The sequence below is a fragment of the Neodiprion virginianus genome, chromosome 4 (assembly GCF_021901495.1).
Source record: "Neodiprion virginianus isolate iyNeoVirg1 chromosome 4, iyNeoVirg1.1, whole genome shotgun sequence".
Lineage (NCBI taxonomy): Eukaryota > Metazoa > Arthropoda > Insecta > Hymenoptera > Diprionidae > Neodiprion > Neodiprion virginianus.
The window spans coordinates 38545880-38559859 of record NC_060880.1 but is presented as its reverse complement, the minus strand read 5'-3'; the positions used below and the strand labels follow the sequence as shown (position 1 = coordinate 38559859).

The window sequence follows — 13980 nt, the reverse complement described above, 5'->3', positions numbered from 1 at the left end:
TGAAACGCAAGACTGGATATATTTGTGTATTGAACTTACTTTGTGAAAGCCTCGTTTGTTTATTTTTTTTTTTTTTTTCTACACCAGCCCTCCTATTCAGATGATATTTTATATTTGTAAGAAACAATGGCGGATGTGTTAAAATTGTTATTAATATGATACGAAACGCATGTGGTTCAGGTGTAATAATCTTTTACTTTCTCTTTCGACAAGGATTACGCAATAACTTATCGCTGTTTTAGCGGATTATTGAAAAACAAACAAACAAACATATAAATTATCAAATCCACGAAATATATATATATAAACAGGTATATAATAACGTGTGTGTGCAATCGGAAACAATTGTGTTTCACCAGTTTGTGATTTGTCTAAACAATTTGCAATTGTGATATCAATAAAAAATGAATATAAAGACAATATAAAAAAAAAAACTGTTTTGTGAAATCGCGTGTGTTTCGTGAAGTTATTCGTCATTGTGTGCTGTCGCATACACCGTTTAATGAATATTACTACAAAACTACAATACTTAACGTTATAATACAAGACCTCTGGAAATAATATTTAAATCTCATTCACACGTCTTCGTAATAAATCCAAGCTCAATCATGGAGTACAAACTGCTGTCGAACAACGAGTACGATAACAACAACCGCTACCCAACTCACGATCGTAAGTTTCGATTTTTTATTATTATTATTATTATTATTATTATTATTATAGTGTTGCATATTTATTAATAGCAGTAACGCATTTATTTACTTTTCATAAACTATATGCATACGTTTCGCTTCTCTGATTTTTTTTCCGCAATTTTCTTTACTCACCTAATTTCGAACTGTGAAATATTTAATACAACGTACGTGAGCGTGTGATTGAAAAGGATTAAAAAAAAAAAAAAAAAAATAACGTAAGCTAAAACAGAGGACATTTTTTATTGCAAACGATGAGGTCCTGAATCTGCAGTAAAAAATTCTGTAATTTATTCTTTGCTCACGTTATTTTTTTTTTTTGTTTTACCCCTACACTTCTCTCCATTGATTTCTTCGTTTTCTCTAGTCCACTGACTTATGCAAAAAAATAAGAACAAATAAACTTGTTTTCAATTGGCATGAATTCGTAATGCCGTCTGTGTAGCTGTGTAGCTTAACAATGAGCAATATTAATATAAATTATAGTATATAATGAGTAATAATACTATAGAATAGAAGATCCGTCGGAGCGTTGCTTTAAGGTCGTGTGGCAGTCCTACCTTTACCGATCGAGCAAACTCACCCTTTTTCTTTTTATATTAAATGAACAAACGAACGAAAAAGGGTTCGAATTTCGACGGTGCATCGCTATTTCGTAGCGGAATTTAGGAAAGTTACCAATATCACGAAAGTCGTCAAAAAAATTTGTGGTTTTTTAACGCGTGTTACTATTCTCACATTTCCCGCCTTTCGGGAGCCAAAAAGTCCATTACTGAGTTACTTTTCGCAATTCCGGTAATAACGAGGAGCAAAATGAGCAATCGTGAGACTATTTTCATGCAATATTGAGGTCGCTGGACGAAAACTAGGAATTAAAATAATTTCGTAAATAAATGATGCTCTCACGATCAGCTGACGATCAGAAATCACACATTTTTTTAACGATTTTCGTCATATGAATAACTTTCGTCAATTTCGTTACAAAATAGCGATACACCGTCAAAATCTGAACCCTTTTCGTTCATTTGTTCATTTAATACTAGTAAAAAAGGGTTAATTTGCTCGGTCGGTAAAGGTAGGAGTACCGCATACCCTTAAACGGTTATTTAAGAAAAGGCGGCTTGGCATCACTTCAAAATCAATCTTTCCGCCGCACGGCATGTTTTCCTATGCTGCTCATAATCTTGCTGCTGCTGCTGCATCAGCATTCGACAGAATTTTACTTCTCTCATTTCTGTGTAACACGTTGATCGCGATTTTGCGGCTGGTTGCTTCGTGTTCCCCGCTCTGCAGTTATTTATATTATTATTCATTTTTATGCAATATACTCACTACGTTGAGTAGATTTTTTTTTCTGACGACTTGACGAAAATTACAAGTTTCGCTTATTTATTTAACCGCTAGGATACATTATGTGCTTATAATGGAAAGACTGAGGGAGCTTGGATTGAAAGAAAATAGGATTAGAAATTGTCACAGTCGCTTCAAATATTTTTCATCGTCCATTTTTTCTTTCATAAATTTGGTTTCTTTTATTCGCTGAAAGATCAGTAAAATGTCGACTTTTCATTTGGAAATGCTTTTTTTTTACATAAGAAGAAGAAAAAAAAAAATGAATAGTAGATTGTTTCGATTTAAACTCTCCGAAATTAGTATATAATATAATAGGATGATTTTTGTTGAGAAAACTTATTTTTCAGACGTCCACAGAGACATAATTTTTTGTTTCTTCAATAATTAATTATCGTTAATTAAGGTCAGTATTAGTGTTCTAGTGAGAATTCTTGGAGAAGAACAAATTTCCGAATAAAAATTGAAAATCAACATACATATTTACTAAATTTTTAATATCATTTTGAACCGATCTGAAGTTAACATTCTATATCCAAGCTCTCTCGCTTGCGGGTTTAGATGAAAAAAAAAAAGGAACAATTTTTTCTTCTCGTCACCCGTTTGCGAATATTATTATAATTTATAAATGTGTATAATAAATTGTAAAAAAAAAAATACAGTCATCGTTGCGAGTTACCATTTTGTAATAATAAAATGAACGAAGAAATAGTATTTTAATTTTTAACTGGTTAATAATTTCACCTCAACGTTTAAACATCACAATCTTACAGTCTATAATCGTAATCGCATAAGTTACAATTCGTTTATATCCTCGCCTCTAAGGATTATTCTATACATTGTACACTTGGGGGAACAATGAATCTGAGACGGCTAATTTTTTCCACTAGACAGTTACGTTGGCGACACTGAGAAACCTACAGCGCCACCGTCGGCCTAATGCGAAACAAACTCAATCTCAATAAACGTGACATAACCCATGACCGTCGAATCTAACCTTAAAATACCGCGGGGATAATGATTTGTTAGAGTTACACGTATTCTAAGGTTAGATTCGACGGTCACGGGTCATGTTGCGTTTATTGAGGTTGAATTAGTTTCGCGCTCGGCCGACTGTGGCGCTGCAGGTTTCTCAGTGTCGCCAACGTGACTGTCTAGTGTAAAAAATTAGCCGTCTCAGATTTATCGTCCCCAAGTGTACCTAAGCCTTACGCTTCACCATTATGCATTATATGTGCGTAGAGGAAAGATTGCCGGATAAAAGCAAAGAAGAGGGGGAGGCGGAGTGTTGGAGCGTAAAACGTGCAAATAGAAACATCGCAGGTGGTCGTCTACGCCTACGTCCCTAAGTCTATTCTCGTATCTTCACCGTTACAGATATCGTTGAAGGAAAAACAAGTAAATAGCGCGTGCATAATTTATCTGCGACGAGTTGACGATGATTATACGTACATGTGCAATATTATCTAATTTATTATTTACCGGGACATTTTTTTCACGTTGCAATGTCGTTTTATTTAACATATACATATAGATATTGCAACGTGGAAAATTTCTATACGAAAATATATATATATACTAGCAGCCCATCCCGGCTTCGCACGGGCATATAATAATATTAAGCAATAATATAAATGTTATTTTTCTAGAAACTCACTGTAAACATTGTGTATTTTCTTTTATTATATTATTATATGCCCGTGCGAAGCCGGGATGGGTTGCTAGTGTAGCTTATATGACACGTTCGTAGATTTACCATAGCAGCGCCATCTATTGATTACTTACTCAACCCAGTCGAAAGGTATCGACATCTGTTAGAATGATTCGGAGTTAACAGATAATTGTGACTGTCGAATAATAACAGACAAATAATTAGCAATAAATTAAAATTGCGACTATAATTTGAGATTTAAACTATCCTATCTCTCAAGTTGGATCGAACTGCACATGGTGTGCGTATTTTATTATAATCGGTTAAGTGGTTTAGGAGTCCATTGAGGACAAACATCGTGACACGAGATTTATATATATTAAGAAAGATATATATATATATATATATATATGTATGGGGCTTTTTTTTTTTTTAAATTCCATTATTTTGCCGTCTTTTGTTAGTGGATATTTCGATTCAAGTCAGACAATGAGCATAATACGATTATTTTACAATTAGTCTCGTACAACGACGATGATGATGAGGAGTGATGACGATGATGAAATATATTCACTTGGATGGGGAAGGGCTTCAAAAATTGTTAAAATCCTTTCTTTTCGTTCGAATCTACTTTTAAAGAAAAAAAAAAAAAAAGACAAGAAACATAAAACACAACATTATTGTAAAATTAAATTTGAAATTCTGATATTTTCGTTGGTTAAATGATGATTTTACAGCAAAAAATAGGATATAACTTTCGCCCAAGTTTTTTTTTCTCTGAATATTTCTATAAAAATTTGTAATTCTTATTCATTTTTCTTCTATTCCTCCCCTGTCGTGATTTTCATTTATCGAATAGTTTGTACTTGTGTAAATAGAAATGCGACGCGGATTCTGTGCAATTCTGGAAAATCGACTTCGTGCGACGTTTTTTTTCTCCGGTATTTTTCATACGTTGCGCTGTTAGGTATCTATTATAATATTTTCGATGTTACGTCGTCACCTAGCCGTGCAGTTTTCATGAGCGCCGTAACATGGAGGAACAAAAAAAAAAAAAACACAGTGATCCACGAGAAACTGTGAATAGAATTTCATACATTGTGTATATATGTACGTACACTTACATATTATAATACCCAAGAAGCTTCTTCTTATACTTGTTTACGGGTTAAAAATAGCCGCGTCATCGGTGTGTGTGTGTGTGCGTGTGTCGGTGAGGTATAAAATATTATTACGAGGTATAAGCGAACGCCGCTGATTGAGGAACGAGGCCGCCGAGATGGTAAAAAAGACGGCAAATGAATGAATGAGGAGAGACGGAGAGCGAGTGAGAGAGAGAGAGAATGAGGAAAAGGAAAAGAAAGAGTGAGAGTGAGAAAGAGAAAGAGAAAGAGAAAGAAGGAGGGCGCATGCATTCAGGCACGTAGGCCTTCTCGGCCCTCGGATACTTACCTGTGAGGTAAGTGTGTTCCGGTTGTTGACACGTTTAGACCCAGTTATTGACCCTTGTTTGCCAAAATTATAAATTTACTGCACAAATTGTGAATTTCTTGAAGGCTAAAACCAATTGCTGGAGGATCGGACGATGCAAATTTATTTTTTGGTAATTTTAGAACTAAGGATCAAATAGATATAATCAATGAAGGTCGATAACTGGTACGCTTACCTTAGGGACCGAGTAGCGCCACCAGTGGCAAAATTTCTCCCTATCAACGGGACTCGCACTAACGTTGACGTTATATATAATAAGTAAATCGTCAAGTTAATTTTCACCGAGTCGTTCACATTCGAGGTAAAATAATGATGAACTTTTCGCTGTAATATGGTTCAAAGGGCCACCGGCTGTATTAAACACACGTATCAACCTGTCACGGAGAGATGATACTTGAGAGAAATAAAGAAAGGTAAGAAAATAAATACTCGACTGTTAGTTTCTTCTTAGTTTGTTGAAATAAGGGACCGAGCGCGAGTACAAGTGGCGCCACCAGTGGTCAAATTTGTCCTTATCGACGGGACTCGCACCGAGGTTTGACGGGTGGCCCGGCGGTCATTCGTCATCATTTGTCCGAAATAAAAACCACAAATATTCGTACCCAGAAAATGCCTCCTTCCGTTGTAAGAAAGGGAAAGGTTAATTTTTGCGCTATCAGTTTTTACGACAGTTTGAGAAATAGCGAATAAACCGTCATTCACTGTCCCTAACCTAGGCAGGGCGATTAAAAACGATTGGTTAATTTCATGCTATGGCGTAGCCACGGAATCTTACGATTGGCTGAGTCATTGGCGTAGGCAGGGGAAAACGTCCGTCCATGTTGGGACAAATACTCCCGATTCGGCGCTGTCGTCGATTTTGCGCATGGTCTCCATACCTCTCTCGTTAACTTTTTCTTCTTCTTCTTCTTCTTTTTCCGTTCCATCGATGCCGTTATGAACAACCAACAGTTCTCTTCGCCTCTCGTCGAGAAATCGAAATCTAACCCTATGAGTAAATTATATTTATTGTTATATTCGCTTTGCTCTTACCTTTCTCAAAAAATCTTCAGCCTCTAGTTTTGTCAACAAGGAAAAAGAAAAAAACATCGTCATCGTCATCATAGTCATTCATCTGTATTGCGTGGCATAAATTCTTGCGGTTGTTTCCAACACTACTAAATGAGAAGAAAAAAAAATTCTCTCGTAGGTACGCTTCCCTCTTTTTTATCTCTCCACATTCGGTTTGTTGTCATCAACGTTTTTCGTTTATAGAAAATGAGCATGTTCGATGAAAACAAAAAAGGGAACAATCATCATTTTGCGTTTTTTTTATTTTTATTTTTTTTGCTTCTTTTCAGGGGCGGGGGGGTTGTCATTGCAATGTGCAGAACTATTATTAATATATCTGTAGTATATTTTAATATACCTATAGTATATATTATATAACGAACGAATGTGTATTTTGAAAAAGAAGAAAAGAAAAACTTCTCTCCTCTTTTTTTCTTATACTTTATTTTGTCTCCTTGCTTCTTCGCATTCTTTTTTTTTTTTCCACTCGATGCAAGAGGGGCAGGGGGATCAACGATAAGGATTGTATCACGTTAAATTCCGTCGATCGATATACGGCGATAATGTTGAATTAATATTCAAAAAGTTACTTACCGAATCCAATTTCCTTTCTATTATTATGAGTATATTGCGTATAATAATAACTTGCACGATGGAATGATAATACGATGTTTTATTATCCTATATTCGTTGTGTTATTGTTAAATTATTGGACAGTGTCAAGATAATATCCACCACAATACCTACCCATGTATGTGTGTGTATGCACAGCTAATAGAAAAATGATTAATTTTTTTCATCGTTGCGTGCAGCTCCGCGAGCGAGCTTCTCAATAAAAAGTATACCTGCTTTCTTTGCGGTCCTTTCTTGTTTTTTCTCGCAAATTTTTTTCCTCTCGTACGCCGTTTTTTTTTTTTTTTTCCTTCTGTTGTTTTTAATCTTTATTTTTCTTTTTCGTAATTTCTGTCGGAGCGACTGCGTGAGTTTTCATTTTATTTCTTTCGGCAACTTTTACTTCGTTTACTTTTTTTTTTTTTTTTTTTTTATCTCCCCTTTGATACCTCACTTCCAGTATACATATAATTTACAAAATGGAAGAACAAACTTGAAGCACCGAAGAACGTTGTATAAAAAAAAAAGGAAAAAAAAAATGAAAAGAAGCAACAATCGACGATTCGATCGAATCGGTGTGCCAGAAGAATGTTTCGATTATCAAGTTTCAAGAGATTGTCCCGGTATACATACGAAGGATAAAACATGTTGCATGCAGCACCGTGCGGCGGACAACAAAGTTGCACCGTAATTTTCGATCGATCGAAAGTCACCGCCAGTTTATGGGTACACATACATTTTATACTATCGATTTGTATATTCGCACATGTACACATGCATTCTCACAGGGCTAACTAACCCGCGTACTTTTTATCGGGCGGAACGTTGGTGGAGGAGGAAGATCACAAGGCAGCGATACAAAGTTACGGCTCATGATTACACCCCTTGGCTAACTTCGAACCATATTTATGCGCACCCTTTTTTAAAAACCTACTCATTTCCGTTCTCTTTTTATTTCCACTTTCTTTACTTTTATTTCCATGCTGAAAATCTCGACTCTTACATGTATTATGTATGCATACCCGATATACGTATACATCTGTGCCTGTGTGTTGATTCTTGTTAGCCGAGAACAAGAGAGATTCTTGTTAGTAATTTTTTGGCGAAGAGAAGATTTCTCTCATCTCGTTATTCAGTTTGGAGAAGACAAAAAAAAAAAAAAAATGAAATGAAATAAAATAATAGAAGGGACGAGATGAGGGGAAGCAATAAACGGTAATGAAGAAACTCACACTTATCTCTCCTATCGTCAAGAGCTCATATTATGTATAAGAGTAAATGATTGGTATAAAATCTTCACCGTTTTACTATATAGATGTTCTGCTAATTCGATAACGTATTGTATAGATAAATAACAAACATCCGGTCGGGCGAATTCCTCACTAATTTATCGCAACGTATGTATGTATGTATGTATGTATTTATGTACACACATGCTTATACGTATATAAGTATAATGGAGCAATTTTATACATGAGGTTATAACTCGAGACGCACTTGTCACGTTTACTTGGCCGATTATGACTATGTACATAATATTTAACGCATGTAATGTACAAACCACTGTGACAGTTTATGTATTTAGTACATATGTTAATATTCAAGTTGACGAATAATCACGTTGATCTGTGTCCGCGAATGCGAAATTGTCTCGCATTTCTTTATTAATTGCCTATGTTAAGCGTGTGCATTGTAATATGGGGATGTGTATTTATACTCTCTTCCGTGTGTATATATATATATATGTATACATACATATGTGTGAGGACGGTTGAATCATAGGAGAAAGTCCACAGAGAGGAGAGCAAAGCAGAGCAACGCCGCGCAACTTACAATTCAATTATTATCTACACAGGGTATAGTATATAATAACACTTTCCGCCGTCACCCACGTCGCCGCAGGCATATATAATTGGCGTATATACGTATACACACACACACACACACACACACACACACACACACACACACACACACACACTTACAATATGTATAACGAATCTAGACGTAGCCTACTTACGAAGACAAATAGAAATCGTCTAAACGCGGTCAATTATCATTAATACGCAGAGGATTCATGCCGGGGAGGGGGGGGGGGGGGGGGGGGATATCTGTTAGTCGATTGGTGCGAATATATTTATATATGTCGGAGTATGAAAAATCTTTAATCTTTGTTCAATAATTCCATTTAAAAATGTATTTAGTCTTTTGAGAATAAAAGGATATTTCATTTGAAATTGAACTCCCGATGAGTTCACCGTATCAAGCGTCAAGCGTTATTTGCAAGCTATGAGTATAGCTTAATGATGGAATCTTAGCAACAAACAAATGGTTTGTTTATAACAATGCTTGGACGAAATCGACAGTCGCGGATTAACTAGCGAGCTTACCGGACGTGTTCGGGATCGTCACGCTTTAATATGAGTAATCCTTGCCAAAGTAATCACTTTTTATCCTCTCCGACATGTGTATATATATATATATATATATATATATATATATATATATGTACAGTGTCATCATGTTCCCGATCGATGCGTGTTGATTTTTACGTGGAGAAATTTGGCAATATTGGGTAAAGAGGATGTTCTTGTTATACGCTTGATGTAGATAATTTGATGATCGACATGTATGCATGTACTAGAGTGGTCCTTGGAAAGGTTCATTTTAGAATTTCGACCGAGTCACCTCCTCAAATCGGTTCCAAATGATTCAAAGATAATTCTCTAAATTTTTTCAGATTTTTATCGTAACTGTAACACGTGTAGGTACGTTAGAGGTTGGATATCCTCGTTTAACCCTTTCAGGGACCCATTAAATCTATCGAACGGATTTCGATACAATTTGGTATAAGCCGGCTTCTTGGATCGTTGATTACGAATCTGAACGCGAAATTATACAATTCAAAATTGTGGATCCAATATGGCAGCATCAAGTGATTGTTGGAGCTTTGGTTTGCCATGTTGGATCAATCGTTTTGAATTTTGTTACTTCGAGTTCAGATTCGTAATCAACGACCTCGAAAACCCTCCGAGTACCGAGTTTCGCCGAAATCGAGTAACTTTTTGGATTTTCATCCGCCATATTGGATCCGACATTTTGAATTTTGTAATTTTGTATTTAGATTCGTAATCAACGACATGAAAAACCTCCGAGTACCGAGTTTCGCCGAAATCGAGTAACTTTTTGGATTTTCATCCGCCATATTGGATCCGACATTTTGAATTTTGTAATTTTGTATTTAGATTCGTAATCAACGACCTCGAAAACCCTCCGAGTACCGAGTTTCGCCGAAATCGAGTAACTTTTTGGATTTTCATCCGCCATATTGGATCCGACATTTTGAATTTTGTAATTTTGTATTTAGATTCGTAATCAACGACCTCGAAAACCCTCCGAGTACCGAGTTTCGCCGAAATCGAGTAACTTTTTGGATTTTCATCCGCCATATTGGATCCGACATTTTGAATTTTGTAATTTTGTATTTAGATTCGTAATCAACGACATGAAAAACCTCCGAGTACCGAGTTTCGCCGAAATCGAGTAACTTTTTGGATTTTCATCCGCCATATTGGATCCGACATTTTGAATTTTGTAATTTTGTATTTAGATTCGTAATCAACGACATGAAACACCTCCGAGTACCGAGTTTCGGCGAAATCGAGTAACTTTTTGGATTTTCATCCGCCATATTGGATCCGACATTTTGAATTTTGTAATTTTGTATTTAGATTCGTAATCAACGACATGAAAAACCTCCGGGTACCGAGTTTCGTCGGAATCGAGTCAATCTTTGGATTTTGCTACACGATATTTGATCCGCCATTTTGAATTTTCAAATTCGCACCAAGTTTCCATCACTGTTCTCACGTTTGCTACACCTAATTTTCAATGACGTCAACGTAGCATAGCGCAGACGCAGCTGCTGCTGTTGTTTGCATTACGTGTACATGTATATGTGTATTATACGTATATTATCGCTGATTGCCGTGAGTTTATTTGCACGAACGACGAATCTCGGTGGGAAAGAAAAACAGACGAGAAAAAAAGAAATTCGGAAATTCGAAACGTTGGTAGATAACCTTGAAATATTTCGTGGAACGAAACCGAAATCAGTATGCAGTATTTATGCGTTTGAAATTGATAAGGGCCGGAAGGTTTTTTTATTTTTATTGATTTTTTTTTTTTTTTGAATTATTGTCACATCGTTCATATCATTTATACATATTTAAAGTAGGTGTTAAATTTATACGATTCTTGGCAATGTTTCATCACATTATATATCTTCCAACAGTAGAAGTTTATTAATCAAGATGAAATGTTTCTCTGTATCATTGAAACGAACATGTTCATTATTTTTCTCTGCATGCTGAGAAATCATTAACGCAATAATATTGTTATTTTAGCGTTAGGGTTATAGTCGTGAAAATTTCGCAAGCGCTACCTGAAATAACCGGAGCGATTATCATCGTGACGAACTTAGAAAGATGAAGGAAGAACGGTGTCAGTAGGCCCTCGTCGATGTGTCTTTGGGCCAAGGTTGTTGTTCTCACTTTTTTCCATGATCTACAAACCGCGGTCGCGTTCGTTTTTACCTTCTTTTTATACCAACCACTTAACATTTGGTACATTTATTTTTAAAAACACACGGAAATAAATTTTATAGCCGTTAAACACGCCCGTCGAGGTGTTCAAAAAACGAACAAGATGCGAAAGTTTTTGAACTAACCGTGCGATGACTGATGGTCAGATGGAGAGACAAGTGTGTATAATTTTAGTGGTCGGAATTATAAAATGACGCGCAAATTGGACGGTGTGTTTTTTGAATCGATAGAACAGAATCCTTCTACCAATTGCCGCGTGGTAACTATTTAATTACTTTTTTTTCTTCCGTTTACTCGTCGTGTATCATATTTCATCACGTGGAAAGTGATTATGCGTAATCGATTGTTTTCACTCGGTTATTCTATATTCGATAATGCGAACGATGATCGTCGGCATGCTTTTTGTGTGAAGTTCATTTTGATATCAATGTATTCTGAGTCTGTTTTACAAGGTTGAATTTGTATGAAAACTGTATCGTTCAACTCTTTATGTACGCTTTATACGCAGTCATGGGTATAATAATCTATGTTTGAAGCTAATCAAGGTGTGTGGGTGGATTGCACCACGTTGCGTGTAATGATACGCATGTCTCTAAACGATGACTAGGCTCTTACGTTAGTACCACGTGTTTATAATGCAAGGTAACTAAACTGTTGTTGGTATCGTTATATGTACTCTAAATACGTATCGGTATCTGTATAAAGCGGTGAATACGTACCATGGATTAAGTATCACAGTGTACACTGTAGAGTAAGATAATATTATATTACAATAAGCAAATTTTCTATGAAGATTGTTGGCTTTTTATACATTGGCATAAGCTTGCAACTAGTTACATACGACCCAGGCGACAACGTTAAACGGATGTTGATTTGTCGATTCGACAACTTTTTTGGAAATCAAATTTTAATACAAAAGGAATTTGAATGATTTAAAGTATAACCATTATTTGCAAACAACGAGGAATCGGTCACTATTGACTATATCATTACTTGTTATGTGCTTTCTTCCATTTGGATTAGGAAGTCATTGAAATCATTAGAGGTGCCTGTAGAAATGAATGGAAATCACTTGGTACACCGGAAGTCACGTAAATCCGCGGGGTTATATAGTCACTCGTAGATCGTATGACAAGCGATGTCAATGATTTAAAGTGATTTTAAACTGACTGGTTACCAAAGTGGTCGGAGATTTCAAAAAGTGAATACCCCATCGCGCAACTCACATGATGATGTAAAAATTGACAGAAATCGTTCTAAACCAATGTCGATGAACGGAAAGCACTCGTTTGACTTTCAAGTCAAATGGCCCTTTCGAATCTTCGTCGTTCACTTTGCGCGAAGCGTTATGATACGTAACATGACACGACGTGTCATCCGCAGGATATTTTTCCTCTTCCAGAATCGCTGAGCGATCGCAGCAGCAAATGTGCTGGAGGATAGCAAAATCCTTTTTACCCTTGTCAGTATTCAATTACACAATCCGGAACTACTTTTGTATTGGCAATTTATTGCCTTCTCTTCTCACTGCAGTAGTACCACCACCACCACCACCACCACCACCACCACCACCACCACCACCACCAGTATCAAAGTTGTGGAGTGAGGAGTGTCTAGACGCCAGAAACGACCAAATGGATCGGTGGTGGTTCTGATATTCGCAACGACGCTGCCTGCAGGCTGGAATCAGTCGCAGTGCAATTGGCAACTCCTCTTATGGGAGTTGGACTATGGACTTACTTATAGAGCATCGATGCGTCGATGCTCGCGATATGAGTGTTGTTGAAAAAACTCGAATGAACGAGGCTGAAGTTAGCAACGTTAACGTACCGAACGTTGAATGAGAAAATTACTATCCCTCACCTTTGGAATAAGTGGAAAAGTTGAATTTAAAAAATCTGTGTTTATTCATGCTTTATTAACAGTTTCCTAAATTTCAGGTCATCCTGAAATTGAAAAATAACGAGTTTTTTTTTTTAAAGATACGTAATTACAATAATGTTACAAACTTCAACCTGATTCGAATGACGATGTTTTTTTTTTTTTTTTTTTTATTTTCGTCAAAAGGTGTTCAAGTTATTTACATTAATGTTCGTTTACGTTATGAAATTTTTGTGAAAAAACCAAATCTATTGAAGGGGTGTTTCACCGGAGTAAAAATTCACACCATTCACATCTTTCGTGAATTGAAATTGAACGAAAAGAAGATAAATAAGCTATTAAAAAAAAAAAATTCAAAGACCGTTTCCTCAATTTTTGTACAAAATCTGATCAGTACCTACTGACTTAATGGAATTGAACGAACCAATTGACCAACTGTCAGAGAAAAAAAGTTGTACATTTTTGAAAATAACTTGAGTACAGCTGAACCGATTTCGCTGAAATTCCGATCATTTCTGACTTAGTTGAAGAAGAAAGCGGCGTCGATTGAAGTATGAAACAAAAAATCATAAACATCGGTTGAAATTATAACAGATACTGTAATTTAAAAAGAATTTCATCAGATTGAAAATTGATGCAGCTGTGTATT

At 36.0% G+C, this 13980-nt stretch overlaps 1 protein-coding gene across 9 annotated transcripts in view; it reads left to right on the top strand.

Annotated features, from left to right (window-relative positions):
• LOC124302140 (growth factor receptor-bound protein 14-like) overlaps nucleotides 1–13980 on the top strand; it is a 304566-nt gene that overhangs the window by 50603 nt on the left and 239983 nt on the right. The window contains exon 2 of one of the 9 annotated variants that reach the window (XM_046757965.1): nucleotides 214–672. The exons of the other annotated variants lie outside the window; for them this stretch is intronic. Coding sequence (XP_046613921.1) covers nucleotides 609–672 — 64 coding nt within the window. The 5' untranslated portion in view covers nucleotides 214–608. The remainder of the gene's footprint in view (nucleotides 1–213; nucleotides 673–13980) is intronic. 9 annotated transcript variants of the gene reach the window in all.